This window comes from Onychostruthus taczanowskii, unplaced genomic scaffold (assembly GCF_017590055.1).
Source record: "Onychostruthus taczanowskii isolate IOZ18803 unplaced genomic scaffold, ASM1759005v1 scaffold206, whole genome shotgun sequence".
Lineage (NCBI taxonomy): Eukaryota > Metazoa > Chordata > Aves > Passeriformes > Passeridae > Onychostruthus > Onychostruthus taczanowskii.
The window spans coordinates 103109-122281 of NW_024499307.1; the positions used below are offsets into that span (position 1 = coordinate 103109).

Genomic DNA, 19173 nt, shown 5'->3' on the forward strand with positions numbered 1-19173 from the left:
GCTCGTTTTGCTGTGAAATGAAGGGTTTTGGCCCCAAACCCCCAAATCCCGCAACGCCCCCAAACTCCCCAGGCCGCGTTGCCAGGGCAGGGGCGGCCCGGGCTCCCCGCTGTGGCGCCCGCTGTGTCGGGACAGGGCTGGGCGATGTCGTGACAGGGCTCTGGGGTTCACACAGCGCCGCGGGCCCCTGAGGACGTGTCGCACCGCCATGGCGGCTATCGCGACACGGCCGAGCCGGCTTGCGGCATGGAACAGGGACTCAGGGAGGGAAGAGCCACACGTAACCCGCGGTACCGAGGGCGAGGGGAGCCTCAGCAGCGCCCGGGGCAGCCCGGCCGGGTCTGAGGGAGTCGAACCCAACATGGCGCCGGCTCCGCCATTCGCCGCGCCGTCCCCCCAAGGGCGCAGCCCGGCCGCTGGCCCCGCCTCCCCGCAGCGCCCATTGGCCCGTTTGAGACCGACCGGCGCGCAGATTGGCTCCGAGCAGCGCCGCGGCTGCCGCCTCCGCGCTGCGATTAGTCTGCGCTACCATCAATATCCGCTCCCCTCCCGCCCCGCGGCGCAGCCCGCGCAGCCGGTTGGTGCTGGGCGCTGCCAGTTTCCGCCATGCCCCGCCTCCCGCGCCCCATTGGCGGCGGCGCACGTTCATCACGCCGCGGCCCGCGCCGCCGCGGCCGCGCCCATACGGGGTCTCCCTGCGAGCCCGCGCGGGCGCCGATTGGCTGAGCCGCCGCCCGCCCCCTCCCAGGGAGGCCGTGGGGGTGGGCGGCTGCGAGCGCAGGCACCGGGGGGCTTTCCCCCACTCCGGGCAAGGCGCCCTGCGGGGGCGGATGCGGGGCCGGGGGCGGGGGGCCGTGGGAAGGAGCGAGCGGGCGGGGGGCGCTCGGCGTCCCCTCCCCAGGGCAGACCCCGGTGCCGGGGGCGAGGGCAGGAGCGGGGGCGCAGCCCCGGTGGCGGCGGAGGATGAGGAGGCTCCTGAGCGCTGGGAGAGGAAGGACTCGGTGGGAGCGGGGACCCCCGAGCTGGGGGGCGGCGGGCGGGGCAGCCTCGGGCAGGGCATCCCGCGGGCCCGACCCACGGGGGGAATCCCGGGGTGGATCCGCGGCCCGGGCGGGAGGTGTGTGCCCCGGCCCGCGGGTCAGGCGAGGGGGAGGCCCGGGGAGCGCCTCGGCGGGGGCCAGGGAGTGTCCCGGGCGGCCGGGGAGGAGCCGCGCCTGGAGCAGGGCCGGGTCCTCCCCCCCTGTCCCGCTGCCAGCTCCTCTTTGGCAGCTCCCTGCTCTTCGCAGCCCCTCGCCGGCTGTGCCAGCAGCACATGGTGCCCCCGGAGCCGGCCCGCCGTGTCCCCTCCGGGCCCTGCCGGGCCCTGCCGAGCCTCGTGCCGCTGCCCTGCCCCAAAATGTCCCTAACCGGGGCTGTCACTTCCCTCCTGCGCAGACCAAGAGAGCACCGAGGAGATGTCGGCTGTGAAGCCCGACAAGGGCGAAGGCGACGCCAGCAGCACGAGCAGCGCCGGCGGCGGGGAGGCCCAGGTGAGTGGGGGCAGGATCGGCCCCGCTGGCCCCGGGGAACCCGTGGCAAAGTCCAGGCCCAGGCCGAGCTGTTTGCTGGGCCCAGGCAAGCGTTCCAGCACGGGCAGGAAGAGGAGGGTGAGCGCTGCCAAGCAGCGCCCGTGGCTTCCCCTCCTCGCCGGCTCTCCTCGGAAACACGCAGTTCCCCTGTGCCAGTGACACCGCGGCCCCCGCTGGCCCTTGTCCAGCACGGGGAGCCCAGGAATGACCCTCCTGCCGGGGGGTTTGTGGTGCCTCAGGGGGATTCCCGGCTTGGGGGTAGAGGAGCTCTCTCCTCTCTTGGCTTTCCCAGGCAGGCTCCCTCCCAAAAGGCTTTTCCGTGTGGGTTCAGGCTGTCCCGGCCTGACAACCTTGTGCCTGGCAGTTGTATTTTTCCGGCTGTGGGTGGGTTTGTTCAGGAAGGAGTGTTTATCTTTTCTGAGGAAAAGCTGTCCCGGCTGTCCCGGCTGCCAAGGCTGTCCCGGCCTGACAACCTTGTGCCTGGCAGTTGTATTTTTCCGGCTGTGGGTGGGTTTGTTCAGGAAGGAGTGTTTATCTTTTCTGAGTATGCTCCTCCCTGTTTTCTCTTATTAAGTTTTCTTTTTTTTTTTTTGTTTCCCCGTTTGGTTTTTTTTTTTCACTCCGGGCCTGCCCCTCGGGCCGCCTCCCACTCGCGTAACTCCTCCTCTCATCCCCAGGAGTCACAGCCATCCCCGCTGGCCCTGCTGGCAGCCACCTGCAGCCGCATCGAGTCTCCCAATGAGAATTCCAACAGCTCCCAGGGCCAGCAGGGCGGGAGCGGCGAGCTGGACCTGAACGCAGCCGCCGCCCAGCTCACCCAGTCGGCCAACGGCTGGCAGATCATCTCGGCGGGCTCCAGCACCCCCACGGGCTCCAAGGAGCCGGGCAGCAACGGCAGCAACGGCGGCGACGCCTCCAAGAGCCGCCCGGTCAGCACCGGGCCCTACGTGGTCACCTCGGCGTCCGGCCTGCAGAACCAGCAGGTGCTCACGGGCCTGCCGGGCGTCATCCCCAACATCCAGTACCAGGTGATCCCCCAGTTCCAGACCATCGACGGGCAGCAGCTGCAGTTTGCCACCACCCCGGCGCAGGTGAACGTGCAGCAGGATGCCTCGGGGCAGCTGCAGATCATCCCCGGCTCCAACCAGCAGATCATCACGAGCCGTGCGGGCGGCAGCAACCTCATCGCCATGCCCAACCTGCTGCAGCAGGCCGTGCCCATCCAGGGCGTGGGGCTGGCCAACAACAGCCTCTCCGGGCAGACCCAGTACGTGGCCAACGTGCCCGTGGCCCTGAACGGCAACATCACCCTGCTGCCGGTCAACAGCGTGGCCGCCAGCCTGGCCCCCACGTCCCAGACGGGCACCCTGAGCAGCTCGGGCTCGCCGGACAGCAGCTCCCAGCCGGCCACCTCGGGGGCTGCCAGCAGCTCGGGCAGCACGGCCACGTCCCAGGCCGGCTCAGGCGCCTTCTTCACCAACGCCAACAGCTACTCCACCACCACCACCACCAGTAACGTGGGCGTCATGAATTTCTCCACCAGCGCCACGGTGGGCACCAACGTGCAGGCGCAGACCCCCCAGAGGGCCAGCAGCGTCCCCAGCTCGGACTCTCTGCAGACCCCGGTGTCCGGGGTGGCCCTGCAGCCGGGGCAGCAGAAGGAGGGGGATCAGAGCCAGCAGTCACAGCAGCAGCAGCAGATCCTGATCCAGCCGCAGCTGGTCCAAGGAGGGCAGACAATCCAAGCCCTCCAGACCACCCCGCTGTCTGGCCAGACCTTTGCCACTCAAGCCATCTCCCAAGACACCTTGCAGAACCTGCAGCTCCAAGCCGTGCCCAACTCCGGCCCCATCATCATCCGCACGCCCACGGTGGGTCCCAACGGGCAGGTGAGCTGGCAGACCATCCAGCTGCAGAACCTGCAGGTGCAGAACCCCCAGGCGCAGACAATCACGCTGGCCCCCATGCAGGGCGTGTCGCTGGGCCAGACGGGCAGCACCAGCACCACGCTGACCCCCATCGCCTCCCTGCCCAGCGGCACCGTCACCGTCAACGCCGCCCAGCTCTCCTCCGTGCCGGGCCTCCAGACTATTAACCTCAGTGCCTTGGGAGCGTCCGGGATCCAGGTGCACCAGCTGCAGGGGCTGCCCCTGGCCATCGCCAACGCCCCCGGTGAGTGCTCGGCTCCCCGGTCCCCTTTCGCAGCCAGGCACGGGAAGGAGAAACCATGGGCCCGGCTGGGCAAAGTCGGTGTCAAATGGTCTTGGTGGTGGGGTGGGGCTTGTGCTGGCCCTGGGGATGGAGTGTGTTCATCACCAGACGACCCTAAAGGTCTTTTTGGGGAGTTTAAGTCTGGAAGGAAAGGGAGGAGGTATCTGTGGGGGGAAAGTGGAGAAGAAAGAGGACACCTGGTTTTGTGCCACTGTCCTGCTCTGGAGGCCACCCAGCAGTCTCGGGTCAGGGCTGGGCTGAGGACCCGAGTCCAGCTCGGCTCCTTGGCTGAGCCTGTAAGGAGTCATGGCCATAAAACACAGGGATTAACTGAAAAGCCCATGAAAACAAACCCAGTCACGGAGCCGTGGGGAATTTCCTCCCAGGGGCAGAAGAAAGGGTTCATTAAGTGTCTGGGTGCTGGCGTGGGACAGCGTGACCTCAGCGTGGCCCAGCCGGTCCCGTGGGCACGGGGCACCCTGCTCAGATCCCCGGGGATCCACCCCACCGTCTCCCACAGCCTGGGAAAAGCGGGATACGTGAACGTGGGAACGGAGCTGGAGCCTGCTCAGCTGCTGCCGCGGAAGGGATCGGCTCTGGCAGCGCTCTCCACTTGCTTTTCCACTGTTTTCCTTGGGGTTTTTTCCGGGTTTTTTTTTTGTGTTCTGGCTCTGGCTAAAAGGGGCTGTTGCTGGATTTAGTCACAGTTGAGAGGCAGCAGAAAATGTTGCTCAATCCAGCCCGAGCTTCCCTCTCGCGAGAGGCGGCGGCTGCTTCCCCGGGCTTGTTTTGCAGCATTATTTTGGGCTGTTGCTACAGCAGCTTGGCTCGCAGGCAAGCCACGGGTCACTCTGGCCTCGGGATTAGCCTGATCCTTGGATTTCCCCGAGCCAGGGACCCGCGGGGGGCTCCCACAGGCGGGGCTGGCACCGGGGAGGGGACAGCGTTGGCCTGCGTGACCCGTGGGGTGTGCAGGGTCCCCTCGCCCCCATCCCCGCACCAGGGGAGGCTCCTGCCGGGGCTGGGGCTCCTTCCTTGGTGCTCCCGGGCTCCTTCCTTGGTGCTCCCGGGCTCCTTCCTTGTTTTGAAGGCGCTGGAGAAAGGCATGGGCGAGCCCAGTTCCTGTATTCGTGCCTGGCTCTGCCCTCGGAGGTGGAACAGGGAGGAACGTTCTAGAGACCACCCATGCAACCGCCTCCTCCTCCTCCTCTTTCTCCTCCTCCTCCTCTCCTTTTTTTTAGCTCAGCAGCTCTCACCCTCGATCACCGTGGAGAATTCCCCACGAGCTGCAGCAGCAGCGGGGCCTCCTGGCCCTGTCCCCACCCCCGAGGACGTGACGCTGGCACTGTCACTGTGGCACGGGGACATTTTAACAGCAAAGCCAGAGCAGGGTTCAGAGCGGTTTTTTGGGGAGCCCCAGCCCTGTGGGATGGTCCGGGAGGCTCCTGGGGTGAAATGGGGAAAGCTGTGGCCAGCACAGAGCTCCCTGGCGCCGGTCCAGGGGCAGGGTTTGACTCCAGGCCGGAGGAGCTTTTCTCTGGCCGTGTCCCTCAGACGTGGCATTGGGTCCCTTTGTCCCCCCAGCCACCACCAGCCCCTCTCCAAGGGGTGCTGAGCCCCCCCAGGCCTGCGTCCCTCCGGATCCGAGCTCTCCCATGGGAATTTGAGGGAGGGGTTTGTTCCCAACGCTTCCCAAATCCCTGAGAGTTTTTTTCCAAGCCTCCACGTGTGCTGGAACTTTCTGCTCCAGGCAAGGAGCTGGGAAGGAATTTTGGAGCAGGAAAAGCTCCTCTGCTTCCGGGGGGAGGCAGATGGAAAATGAGCCCTGGCAGGGGAGGGGACTTTTCCTTGGATGCTGTTCCTGGGGAAGGAGGAGGTGCCCAGCCAGGGGTGTGGTGGCCCCAGCTGCCACCTGGGCTGGCAGCACTGCGTGTCCTGCCCCTTCCAGAGCTCAGCTCGGCCTCCTGGGGGGTTCTGTGTCCCCTCCTGAACCCCCGTGGCTCCCAGCCCCTCGGCTCTGTTGCCAATGAGGTTTTCTCCTGTTTTTTGACAGGGGAAAAATCCCTCAGGGAGAAAACAACATCTGAAAAGGTCTTTAAAACTTGGATATTTTTGCTCCTGGATGGGATGCAGAGCCCAGCTCTGTGCAGGTCTGGCTGGGTGTCTGTGTTGATAGGGTGGCTCAGAGGCTGTTCCTTCCTCCTCCCTGGCTGGGCTGGGGAGGAGCAGAGGCAGGGACAGGTCTGTGGCCACCAGGGGTGGCATGTGGGCAAACAGACCCTGCCATTGGCTCTGCCACTGGGGAGTGCACCCCCAGAGCCAGGGAGGGGGGATTTCCTCAGCTGGCAGTGCCCCAAAACCCTCCCTGGGCTGCTGCCAGCACTGCCCACATGAGAGGGATGGGGTCTGGGGCTCAGGTGGGGTCTGCAATACCTCAGTGGGGTCTGAGAGCCACCTCAGTGTCACCCCAGCCCTCCCAGGGAGGGGATATCCTGTGTGAGCGGGATGATGGTGGGGATTTTGTGACTTCGGGGTTTCTCTTCCTCTTTTGCCATAGGGAGGGGCTGTCTGAGCTCAGTGTCCTTGTAGTGGCTCTGTCTCCATGTGCTTGTCCCTGGCAGAGCCCTGCTGTCCCCACGTCCCTGTCCGAGCCCCACCTGGCTGAGGAATGTGCTGGGTAAACAGGTGACCACCAGAGAGGTCAGCACTAGAATTAAACCCCCTTGTTTTGGGGGCACTCCAGGGATATGCCTCGTTTTGGGATGTTTGATTCCAGGGCTGGATGGAGCTGTTGGGTGGGATTGGGATGTTCTGGGCAGCACGAGCTCCCTTCCAGCTCCTCGGGAGGAGGATGAGGGGGAATGGAGCAGTCCCTGGTGGGCACAGGAGCCCTCGGCAGTGTGTGCCACAAACCCTCCTGCTCCCTGCTCCCACTTGGCCCTTCCAGGGCCCTTCCCAGAGCGGGGCCCGTGGCACAAAGCCCCGATTGTGTCCTGTTTGCTGGTTTTTAAGGGCAGCTTTGTAGCAGGGCCTGGATGAGGCATCCCCATGGCATCGAGCGTGGTGGGGAGGGGAGAAGGGAGCCGGCCCCGCGGGACCCGCCCGCGACAAACGCGCGGCCCTTGTTTGTCTCACCGCAGCCGTGACATCACGGCACAAACCAGCACATTGTGAAACTTCCTGCTCTGGGTCCCAGCCAGGCTGGACTTTACATCCCCTCTGCGTTCCTGGCCTGACCTCCCTCCGTGTCGTTCCCTGGGGACTCACACGAGCCCCCAGAGACCCCCGGCTTGGCCCGGGAAGAAGGGGAGCGATCCCGGCAGAGCCTGCACTGTCGCAGCTTTGTCTGGGTGAGGTTGTGCCCCACACGAAGTCCCCGTGGAGGGGACACCCTGTGGATCCTGGGCCCCATGGGGCAGCCCTGCTTCTTCTCCTTTTCCTGTCCCTGCTGCTGCTCCGGGCCAGGCTCAGCGGGGCGGGGAAGGGCTGGCAGCCGTGCCGGTCGGACGGGTCGGGTGCGCGGCACCCACCCCGTGACTCCTCCTGGGAGAGGTCCCGGCTCCAGACCCGTCTGCCGGGCCCTGATCTGCCTCTCCCTTTTATCTGGGCCAGTCCCAGCCCGGCTGGAGCCCCGTCCTTATCACCCCACACAGGAGACACGTCCTGGCTCCCGGCTTTGGGGGAGTTTCCGCGTGGCTCCCTTCCAGAGCGTGGGCTCCCACCTTAGCACGGCTGGCAGCGTCCAGACGGCTCCTCGTTCCCTCCCTCCCCATCCCAGGGTGCCTGGGTTAGATCCTGGGGGTGATACAGGCATCAGTTCCTCCTCGGGATCAAAAACCTGGGATTTGTGGCTCAGGAAAGCTTCCACTCCTGATTGCTGTGAGGGAGAGGCACACAGAGGTTTGGGTGAGGTAGGGTTCCCCACCTTGGGGGTTGCCCTTCCCTGTCTCAGCCAGGCATTTCCCTCCTTCCACAGCCCTCACGCAGGGATTTCTGCCTGCATGGCAGGGCTGCTTTGGTCAGGGAGAGGCACACAGAGGTTCGGTGAGGTGGGGTTCCCCACCTTGGGGGTTGCCCTTCCCTGTCTCAGCCAGGCATTTCCCTCCTTCCACAGCCCTCACGCAGGGATTTCTGCCTGCATGGCAGGGCTGCTTTGGTGGGACCTGCCTGTGCTGCAGGGCGAGCTGCTCTGGGTGCTTTCACCCAGCCAAGGCAAGGCAGGACCGGAGGCTTCGTCCCGGTTTTGTGACAATTCAGGGGGGAATTTGAAGGGCAAAGGGGCTCTGTCTGTCAGTCTGCAGCGTGACAGAGGCATTTGGCAAATCCTGGGGGATTCAGGGATCTGGCAAAGTGGATGATGAGGTGATTCCCTGCCTCAGCTCTGTTCCCTTTTACAGCCCACCTCAGTCATTCCATCGGCTCTATCCCAATTTATCCCCCCTCCTAAGGAAGTGTCGCTCATCCTGATGCACAGAAACCTCCAGCAATTACAGGAGCTGCCCAAGGAGTGGCTTCTGGAGTCATCAGAGTCCAAATTAAAGCCCAGTTACTCACTGGGCTGCAGGCTTCCAGCCTGCCCCATCCTCTGGTTCCCTCTCCATGGCCCCGATCTCCAAGGAATTGCTGAGCCAGAGCTTGGCTCATTTGCATGGATGAGCTCCTGGTGCAGATTAACTCGTTTTGCAAACCAGGGAGGGAATCAGATGGGAAAAAACCACGGGGACATAGTTCCAAAGCCACTTTGTCCCTTTGTGAGGCTCTTTGGTGTGTCTGGAGCAGCTGGGGTTTGTTCTGGGCAGGGTAGTGACCCCAAAAACTGGGCAGGAAATGGGGAGGACTCGAGTTGTGAGCTACAAAATGTGGATTTTGGAGGTATTTTCTGGAACACACCCTGAAAGGTTGGGGCTGCGTGTCCCCAGGTTTTGCTTTTCTTTCTTTTCACCTGAAAACTTCCTCTTGCCAGGAAGCCAAGTGGTGCCTGGTGCCAGCTCTCCCCCCTCACCCTCTGCCCAGGACCAGCTGCCAGAGGTGCAGAGTTTGCACAATCGGCCCCAGTTTGTTGGGTTTGGGTTTCATTTCCAGCTCTTCCCCTAAAAATGAACACGGGGTCTGTTCCCCTGCCTGAGGCTGGCCAGGGTGGGTGTGAGAGCTGCTCTCTCCTGCCTGCCAGGCTTTTCTCACCTCCTGGTAGTTTGCTAAATAAAGCAAACAAACCCCAGCTTTTTCCTGCACAAGGAGCACCTTGTGTGCAGAGAATCCTCAAGCCAAGATTCCGGGGTTTGGGGTTTTTGGTGGGACACCAGAAACTGCCCCGTTCCTGGGGGGGCTCAGAGGTCGCTGCTGGAGCGGGGCCAGGGGCAGCTTCCCTCTCCTGCCTTCCCAAAATCCCTCTTTCTCCATTTTCCAAGGATTAAACCTCCTCTTTCTCTATTAATAATGTATTTTTTGAGGGCTTTGCTGACCCAAGTGTGGAGCCTCCAGGGAAGCTTTAGTCTTAGCAGGGACGTGTATCAGCGGGGATGATAAATGTGAATTATCCTCTGTGCCCACTTTTCCCCCGAACCTGCCATATCCCAGAGATTTCAGAGCTCCTGCTTGGGCTGGATGATCCCTGCAGGTCCAGGATCTGCTGCCCTGGATTTATACCTCGCTGAGAGGCAGATCTCCAGCAGCAGGATTTGGGTTTGTTCCCCCAGCGCCAAAAAGGCAGAAAACACCACGTAGGCTTTTGCCTCTTGAAGGATTGAAGCCATTCCAAGGCATCCTGGTTGGATTCTCCCCCTCCCTGCTGTATTTCTGGGGAAAGAACTGGTGTTTTCTCGTGGTTTGGGATTTTTTGGGGACAGTTGTGTTTTCTCTTGTCTTTTTTTTTTTTTTGGCTTTTTTTTTTGGCTTTTTTTTTCTTGCATTTATTATTTTTTTTCCCCAGCAGCTCTTCCCATCCGGGGAAATCTCTAATCCGTGGCTGGAGCACAAAGCTGTCGGCTGTGGCTTAGGAAGCTTAAAAACCCCTCCCAGGCTCGCTGCGTGCAGGCTGTGACTGCAGACACGTCACAGGAGCTGCAGGGAGGGACTGGGAAGCTCCTGAAATCCTCAGCTTGGCAGGGAGCTCGGGAATGTGGCGCCGAGGGCCGGGCTTCGAATCGTGTCACCTTTGGAGGGGACAATTTCCTCCTGCAGGCCTGGCTGGGACAGCATTGCCCTGCTCCCAGGGGTGAGGGGCAGAGCCCAGGGCTGGTCCCAGGCTGGATGAAGGGACAGTTTGTGTGCCAGGTGACAGCCCCTGGTGACATCCTGGCTGCTCCTGCCCTGTCCCCAGCGTGGCAGGGCCAGGCTCTGCTCCTGGGGGTGCTTGGAGCTCCGGGTGTCCCCCACAGGCAGCTCTGCCTTTCCCAGGGAATCTGGATCCCTGTGGGCTGGGGGACAGCAAACCCCCCAGTCTGCTCCTGCCTCAGGACAGGGGCACGGCCTCAGGCTGTGCTGGGAGGCTTCAGCTTGGATTTTAGGGATGATTTCTTCCCTTTCCTGCTGGCTCCTGTCCCTCGTGAGCCCCAGGACCCGTTCTGGTGGCTCCTGTCCCTCCGTGGAGCTTTGCCCAGGCGCCACTGACGCCTGCTGGCACTGGCACCACCAGGGACTGGGGAATTGTTCTTGCCAGGAATTCTTCCTCGTTCCCAGCGCCGTCTCCGGGTTGTGAAACTCCCTCCTGGCACCTCCAGGAGCGCCCAGCCTGCGCCTCACGGGGGATTTGAAATTTGTCCTCCTCCCTGGCTCCTGCCTCGGAGCTCCTATGTGGAAAACCAGGATTGTAAAGGAAATTTCTGTGCTTGGCCGAGGTGCTGGTCTCAGCAGGGCTTCCCAGAAGGATCGTGGGCTGGGGTTTGGGAATGCCAAAGGTTTGAAAAGGGCAGAGGGGATGCAGGGAGTGACCAGCAGCCCCAGGATGCCCCCACTGACCTTCCTGTCACCTCTTCCTCACTGGAGCTGCTGGAGACAGCACCAGGAAAAGCCCCAGATGGGTTTTTTGGGAATAATTCCCACCTGGAGCTTCATTTCTCAGCCTTGGGAGAGCAACCCTGGAATGAGACAAAAGCCCAGGCGTGCTTGTCTCAAACGTGCCACACTCGGGTCACAGAAATCGGATTCCTCGTGAGGAAATTGCTGGAAAAAGGTGAATTTATCTCAAACCTGCCACACTGAGGTGACAGCATGTCCTTCATGTGAGGAAACTGGTGTGAAAAAGGCAGATTTGGGGCTGGAATCACAGCCCCTGGAAATAAATTAAAGACCTGGACCAAAATGTGTGAAGCCCAGGGGCTGGGGAGGCCAGGGAGAGCCCCAGGCTGGGGAATGTCAGGAAAGCCAAGGGAAAATGTGGGAATCACGCTCCATCCGGCAGAGGAGACCCTCCTTTGCAGGAGGGGAGCCTGCTGTGACCCCCCTCGTTGCCTTGCAGGTGAGCACGGGGCCCAGCTGGGGCTGCACGGCAGCAGCGGCGACGGGCTGGGCGACGAGAGCGCGGCCGTGGAGGAGGGGGAGACCAGCCCCGACCCCCAGCCCCAGCAGGGCCGGAAAACGCGGAGGGAAGCCTGCACCTGTCCCTACTGCAAGGAAGGAGAGGGCAGGTGAGGCTGCTGCCCGCGGGCCTGGCACCAGGAGCACCCCCAGAGTGCCTCGTTTTGTGGAATTGTTTGGGTTGGGAAGGGTCCCTGAGCTCCAGCTGTTCCCCCAGCCCTGGCAAGGCCACCCATGTCCCCAAGTGCCACATCCACGTGGCCACCTGGGCACCCCCAGCTCCTGTCCCAGCTTTCTAGCCCCAATTCCCCGTGTCCCACGGGGCTGTTGTGAGCCAAGGGCAGGACCTGGCTCAGGACCTCACCCCAAACCTGGCTGAATGTCACCCCACACCTGGCTGAATGTCACCCCAAACCTTGCTGAACCTCACCCCAAACCTGGCTGAACGTCACCCCAAACCTGGCTGAACGTCACCCCACACCTGGCTGAACCTCACCCCACACCTGGCTGAGCCTCACCCCACACCCATCAACCCCACAGGCCCTAATCCAGCAGATTCCCCCCAAGGCTGTATCGCCTGAAATTCCCTCGTGTTTAACCCTTCCCTTCTTGCAGGAGCTCTGGGGATCCAGGGAAAAAAAAGCAGCACATCTGCCACGTGCCGGGCTGCGGGAAGGTGTACGGGAAGACCTCGCACCTGCGGGCGCACCTGCGGTGGCACACGGGGGAGAGGCCCTTCATCTGCACCTGGGTGCTGTGCGGGAAGCGCTTCACCCGCTCCGACGAGCTGCAGCGGCACAAGCGCACGCACACAGGTGGGGCTGCGCTGCTGCGGGGGCTGCTCTGACTCCTGGGGCTCCCCGAGCTGAAATCCCAGCGTCCTGCAGGGTGGGCTTTGGGTTCTTGGGGTGAGAGCCCCTCCAGAGCCTGAGCATGCTCATGGGGAGGAACCTTTTCCCAAAATTCCAACGTCCTGGAGCATTGGCCTTGAGCTCATGGGCTGAGAGCTCCTCCAGAGCCTGAGCATTCTCATGGGGAGAAAGCTTTTCCCAAGGTACTAGCCTTTTCCCAAAATTCCAACATCCTGGAGCATTGGCTTTGAGCTGATGGGCTGAGAGCCCCTCCAGAGCCTGAGCATGCTCATGGGGAGGAACCTTTTCCCAAAATTCCAACGTCCTGGAGCATTGGCTTTGAGCTCCTGGGCTGAGAGCTGCTCCAGAGCCTGAGCATGCTCAAGGGGAGGAACCTTTTCCCAAAATTCCAGTGTCCTGGAGCCTTCAGGCCTTCGCTGCTGGCCCTGGCCCCTCTCACGGGCAGGAGCCCCTTCCCAAATCCCAGCCTTCTCCCCCTCCCTCACGCCTCTCTCCCTCCCCCAGGAGAGAAGAAGTTCGCCTGCCCGGAGTGCCCCAAACGCTTCATGCGCAGCGACCACCTCTCCAAGCACATCAAGACCCACCAGAACAAGAAGGGAGGCGCCGGCAGCGTGGCCATGAACGTCTCGGCCGTCCCCATGGACACGGCGGCCTCGGCCGAGGGCAACGGCGGCGCCGCGCCCTCGGCGCTCATCGCCACCAACATGGTGGCCATGGAGGCCATCTGCCCCGAGGGCATCGCCCGCCTGGCCAGCAGCGGCATCAACGTCATGCAGGTGGCCGACCTGCAGTCCATCAACATCAGCGGCAACGGCTTCTGAGCGCGGCCGCGGAGCCGCCAGCGCCGCCGGCACGCGCCCGCACCACCGAAGGCCAGAGCTATATATATATATTTTTTAATTTCGGCTTGATTTTTTTTTTTTTTTCCCCTACCTTTTTTGTCCCTTTTCCCTCCCCACCCCTCCTCCTGCCTCCCCACCCGAGGTCCTTTGGCGTCGTCATGCCTTGGTCCTTTTAGCAAAAAAAAAAACAACAAAAAAAACACCCAACGACATGAAATACCGACAAAACAACGCAAAACAAAAAACAAAAACACAAAAAAACAAAAGTCTCAAGTCGATCTATATTATTATTATATATATAAAAATATAAAATGTGTTCGTTTGAGAGAGGAGAGATGTTGCTGTGACCATGGCGTGGTCCCTTTGATGCCTTATCCTGGAGCAGGTCGGCCCCTCTGGGGCGCGCCGGACGATGCCCGAGCTCTCCCTCCCTCCCTCCCTCCCCGATCCCATTTCCCACCAGAATCCCTAAACCCTCCCCGGGCTGTCGGCGCTTTGCTTTGAGGTGACTCTGTAATTCCTTTGGCATTCTGGGGGGAGATCCCGCTGGATTTTTCACCCTTGGACTCCCACTGCCCTCCCCTGCCTTGGCAGGTGTTGTTTTTATTTTTTTTTCTTGGATCTTGGTTTTTTCCAGCCGTTTTCTTGGCAAGGCTCCCTGTCCCGTGGGAGTGGAGTTGCTCCATGGGAAGGTCGTGGACAGAGGGGCTGGGAATGCAGCCCTGGGGGGACAACTGGAGCCTCCTCGGGGGGGAAAAGATGATTTTTTTAATTGCAGCCAGCGTTGGAATTAATAATAATAGTAATAATGGGGAAAAAGGAGAATCTGCGGAGCTCAGCCGGTCTGGAGCGAGGGGACAGCACCGCAGGGACACGAGGGACACTCGAGGGTTTAGTTGTGGCACTGCTGGAGGTGGCTCCTGGCAAAAATAAGGGTGCTGGGAATAGGGCAGCTTGGGGAAAAAAAAAAACCCAAAAAAGGTTTTCCAGGATCCTGCTCTTCCCGCCGTGGGAGGGCTCGGTCCCTTCCGTTCTTCCTCCCACACCCTCCTCTTCCTGCCCCAGCCACATCCCGCCGTGCCTGGCTCCAGACGGGGCTGGGGGTGCAGGGAGTGGATCCCCAGTAGGAAACCTGGGATTGTTCCCCAGCAGCAGCTTTGGGGTGAGCCCAGCGGGGCCCTGCAGTACCCCGGCTCTGGAGCTGACCCACAACTGCCCTGACCCACAACTGCCCTGACCCACAACTGCCCTGCTCCCATTCCGGGCTCGGGGCGTGACCCCTTCTCTCTGGGGGGTGCAGAGGGGACCCCCCCGGATCACAGCTGATCCATGAATCCCACCTGTCCCGGGCCATTCCCCTCTGTCCCGGGCTGGGCTATACCCCCCCTGTCCCGGGCTATTCCCCCCTGTCCCGGGCTGGGCTATTCCCCCCTGTCCTGGGCCGTTCCCCCCTGTCCCGGGCCATTCCCCCCTGACCCGGGCTGGGCTATTCCCCTCTGTCCCGGGCCGTTCCCCTCTGTCCCGGGCCATTCCCCCCTGTCCCGGGCCGTTCCCCCCTGTCCCGGGCTGGGGTATTCCCCCCTGTCCCGGGCCATTCCCCCCTGACCCGGGCTGGGCTATTCCCCCCTGTCCCAGGCCATTCCCCTCTGTCCCGGGCCATTCCCCTCTGTCCCGGGCCGTTCCCCCCTGTCCCGGGCTGGGGTATTCCCCCCTGTCCCGGGCCATTCCCCTCTGTCCCGGGCCGTTCCCCCCTGTCCCGGGCTGTTCCCCCCTGTCCCGGACCGTACCCCCCTGTCCCGGGCCGTTCCCACGGGACATCGGGCCGTGTCCCCTCCCGGGCTCGGAGCGTGGCCCCCCCGCACCGCCCCAGTGCTCCCCACCCGGGCCAGCCCCGTTCCTGGTCCCGCTCCCCGCTGTCCCGGGAGAAGCTCCGGCAGAGCCGAGAGCCCGGGGCGGAGCCGGGGTCCCTCGGGACAGCCCCGGGACTGGAGCTGCCCCCGCTGCCCCGTCCCCATCCCGAGCTCCGGCAGCCGGCAGGAAGCGGGAATCTTGGTTTGATTTGGTGGTTTTTTGGTTTTTTTGGGGTTTGGTTTTTTTTTTTTGTTTTGTTTTTTTTTGTAAAATACACGCAAAAAAAAAAAAAAGGAAAGGCAGCAGAAGCTCCCCGGGGAGGGGGCGCAGGGCCCGGCCCCCCCAGCCCCCCCCGGCTCTCTCTCTCGATATCTATTTTTGCATTTGTATATTTTTATATAGGAAACTTTAAGCATTTGTATTTTAATAACCCTGTGAAGCACTATGAGCTGCCCCCAACCCCCCCAGCCCAAAATCCACGAAGGATTGGGACAAAAAACAGGAAGTTTCTTAATTTAATGGTCAATTTGGTGATTTTACCCCCACCCCGAAGCCCCCCCGAGCCCAGCTCTGTCCCCAGAGGGGATCAAGTGCCAAACCCCATCCCGGATCCGCGGTGGGGATGTCGCCGGCGTGTCCCCTGCCGGGGATGTCCCCGCTGTCCCTTCCCCATGGACTGTCCCCGAAGGAGCTTGGCTTTCCTATGGAAACGCAGCCGCGAGGGAGGGGGACCCCAGGGACCCCCGGGGGGGCTCTGCTCAGAGCCTGGGCTGCTCCCCTGCGGTTTTTTTTGGGGGGGTCCATACCACCAGCGCTGCTCCCAGTGCCGGGGGAGGGGGAGCAGCTGGATCCCACCGCCCCCATTTCGGCTCTGTTGGCACCGGGGGTCCCCACCCTGCTCCTGGCACCCCCCACCCACCCCGAGCCCCCCCAGCAGCCCCCAAAGCCCCCCCAGCCGTTCCCGGGACACAAAACACAAACGTGCCTTGACAAGGGGGTGACAGGCTGGGGATGAGCCCCCCCTGCTCCGCTCCTGCCCCCACAGAGGGTCTGGGGGGGCTCTGGGGGCTGCCCCCCTCTCCCAGCTTTAATCCACTGTCACCCCTTCATTCCGGGGGGCCGGGGCTGGTTCTCTATGCAGCGGGGGGGTCCTGGGGGGTCCAGCCCCCCCAAACTGGCAATAATTCTCTCCCTGTTTGATCTCGTCCCGTCTCTGTTGTTTTAATTTGGGGGAGGGGAGGGGGGTTGGTTTTTACAAATCCGGTGGCTGATGTCATAAACCTCCCCCCCCAAAAGCGATTTTTGGGGGGGAGGGGGTGGTGGATGATTTTTTTTTTTTTTTTTTTTTTTGGGTCCCAAAGTGCTATTTTTTTGTACAAAAAGACTTAGATGAAACTGTTAGTTTTGGGGGGCTCCTTTGTAAATGGGGAATGACGAGTTCTTTTTGTAATAAACACGAGTCGCTGGCGTTGTCTGGAAGTCTGCGGGGGGGTCCCTTGGGGGGCACGGCCGGTTTTTGGGGGGTGGCAGGGGTGCAGTCTGTCCCAGAGTGACAACAATGAGGAGAGGGGACACTGAGCTCTGTTTGGGGGGGGTCACAGGCGGGTTTTGGGGGTGCAGTCAGCCCCAGAGTGTCACCAGTGGGGACAGGGGACACTGAGCTGTGTTTGGGGGGGTCACAGGCCGGTTTTGGGGGGTGCAGTCAGCCCCAGAGTGACAGCAATGAGGAGAGGGGACACTGAGCTCTGTTTGGGGGGGGTCACAGGCGGGTTTTGGGGGTGCAGTCAGCCCCAGAGTGTCACCAGTGGGGACAGGGGACACTGAGCTGTGTTTGGGTGACGCAGGGCAGGAGCCAAGCCTGGCTGCCCCCCCAGACACCCCGGCTCTCTCCTCCCTGATGCGGGGGCAGCACCTTCCTCCTCCTCCTCCTTGTCCTTTTCTTCCTCCTCCTCCTCCTCCTCCTGCTGCCGCCGCTCCTGCTCGGCTCCTCTCCCCAGCGGCCCCGCGGAGGCTCCCATGGGGCGCCCAGGTGGGTGCTGGGGGGGGCACAGCCGGGGCTGGGGGTGCATTTCTGGGGGGTTTCAAAGCCCCCCCTGGTGCGAGCGTGTCCCCATAGGTCCCCTCAACCTGACCTGCGTGTCCTACAAGCACCCGAGCGTGCGGGGCGCGCTGGGGGGCGCGGGGGGGGCGGCGGCCGGCGCCGTTCGCTGCCCCCCCGGGCAGTGCTGCGTCGGCATCTGGAACCGCAGCCACGCTCTGGTGCAGGGTGAGACCCCCGGCAGCGGGCCGGGGCAAAGGGGGCTGCGCTTCGAGCCTGCCCCGGGCGGCGCTGGAGGGGATTGGTCTGCCCCGGGGGGAATTTGGGGCGAGATTAAAGTGTTGGTCCTGCCCCGGGGGGATTTTGGGGGGAGATGAAAGTGTTGGTCCTGCCCCGGGGGGATTTTGGGGTAGGATGGAGAGGTTGGTCCTGCCCCGGGGGGAATTTGGAGGGACTGAAGGAGCTGGGGCAGGACTGAGGGCTTTGGTCCTGCTCTGGGTGGTCTTGGGGAGGCAAAAGGGGTCTGGTCCCCGCCGGGGGGATTGGGGGGGTTCTGGTCCCGGCCAGGGGAATTGGGGGGTTCTGGTCCCGGCCGGGGGGACTGGGGGGTTCTGTCCCTCCCCAGCGGCTGCCGTGGCCTTGGCCTTGAGCAGCGGCTGCAGCGGCGCTGGGGAGGAGCCGCTGCGGGGGGAGCCGCGCAGGGGGTCCCTCCTGTCCCCTCCCGGGGTGACCGTGCCGTGTCCCCAGGCTGCTGGGGAGGCCGCGGGGACGCCTGTCCCTCGGCCACGTGCGCGCCCAGCCCCGCGGGACACCCCGGCAGCTCCGTGCTGCTGTGCCTGTGCCACGGCCACCTCTGCAACGGCAACGCCACCGGGACAGCGGCGGGGACCGGCACGGCCGGGGGGCTCGGGGGGCCCCGCCAGGGCCCAGGTACGGGGCCCGGGGGACTGGGGAAGCCATAGGATCCCCTAAAGTGTCCCCACCACACCGGGGGTCGGGGGGGCTCCGTGTCACCTCAGTCTCTGTCCCCAGTGCCCGGCCGGGGGGCGTCCGCGGGGACCCTGTGGCTGCTGGGTGCCAGCCCCCTCTTCCTCATCCTCCTCACCTGTCTGGGCGTCCTCGGTAGGGACAGGGACACGGCGGGGACGGGGGGACCGCCGGGCACAGCCACCCCCTACCCGCTGTCCCCTGGGTGTCCCCAAATGCCACATCTCTGGTGTTCCCAGAGCCAGGGTTCCCCGGGGTGGAGGCGAGGGGGTCCCCAAGTGTTGTGTCACCCTGTCCCTGGGGCGGGGGGTCCCTGGTGTCCTTGTGACTCCCCGGGGCGGGGTGTCCCGGGTGGGGTGTCCCCAGTGTCCTGGGGATCCCAGGATGCCACATTCCCCGTGTCCCCTGCCTGGCGAGGGGGGGGCTGTCGGTCCCTGGTGCCCCCAGGTTCCATGTCCCTGATTTGGGGGGGTTCCCGTGTGGGGGGTCCCCGGATGGGGGTGTCCCTGGTGTCCCCATCCAGGACTGCGCTGGACAAGGGCCCGCACGGGGCAGCCACCGCGGGGGGGGCGGAGAATCGGGGTTCCCCTGGAGCCCCCCAGCCCGGACCTGCCTGCGCTGCACTTCCTGCAGGTGCGGGGCACCCACGAGAGAGGGACACCCACGGGGGGACACCCACGGGGGGACACCCACGGGGCAAGAGACACCCCCGGGGGGAGGGACACCCACGGGGGGAGGGACACCCCCGGGGGGAGGGACATCCATGGGGAGACCCCAACGGGGCAAGGGACACCAGCGGGCCGACACCCACGGGGCACCCAGGTGGGAGGGCAGGGAAGGAGGTGACGCTGGGAGGGGGCACCCAAACGGGGAGGGGATGTGGGGACACCCATGCCAGGGGGGCATCAGTCCGGGGGGGGGGCACACATCGCTGGGGGTGCCCGGGGAGCTCCAGAGGTGCCCGGATATGCGGGTCCCTGTGTGACACGCTGTGTCCCCTGTCCCCCGCCGTGTCCCCGCGGGGCAGGTGCTGCAGTCGGGGCGCTTCTCGGCCGTGTGGCGGGGCACGCTGCGCCAGCGGCCCGTGGCCATCAAGGCGTTCGCGGCCGGGGCCGGCCGGAGGTTCGCGGCCGAGCGCGCCGTGCACTCGCTGCCGCTGATGGAGCACGAGAACGTGGCCAGGCTGCTGCACACCAGCGCGGCCGGGCCCCGCGGCCGGGGGGGGCTCCTGGTGCTGCAGCTCTACCCAGCCGTGGGTCACCCCGGGGGCTGGGGGGTACCGGGGGTGG

General features: G+C 63.7%; 2 protein-coding genes across 2 annotated transcripts in view; both read left to right on the plus strand.

The window, feature by feature from the left end:
- The first annotated feature begins 862 nt into the window (after positions 1-862).
- On the plus strand, positions 863-13274 carry SP1 (Sp1 transcription factor). The gene is made up of 6 exons (XM_041403862.1): positions 863-1001; positions 1435-1529; positions 2246-3740; positions 11236-11404; positions 11910-12109; positions 12671-13274. The coding sequence occupies exons 2-6, from the start codon at positions 1455-1457 to the stop codon at positions 12985-12987; spliced, it is 2256 nt and encodes a 751-aa protein (XP_041259796.1). The 5' UTR covers positions 863-1001; positions 1435-1454; the 3' UTR covers positions 12988-13274.
- A 3532-nt stretch (positions 13275-16806) lies between these two features.
- The window catches only part of AMHR2 (anti-Mullerian hormone receptor type 2), a 4724-nt gene continuing 2357 nt past the window's right edge, over positions 16807-19173 (plus strand). Inside the window, exons 1-5 of the mRNA XM_041403863.1 lie at positions 16807-16888; positions 17645-17827; positions 17930-18019; positions 18408-18517; positions 18912-19136. Coding sequence (XP_041259797.1) covers positions 16876-16888; positions 17645-17827; positions 17930-18019; positions 18408-18517; positions 18912-19136 — 621 coding nt within the window. The 5' untranslated portion in view covers positions 16807-16875. The remainder of the gene's footprint in view (positions 16889-17644; positions 17828-17929; positions 18020-18407; positions 18518-18911; positions 19137-19173) is intronic.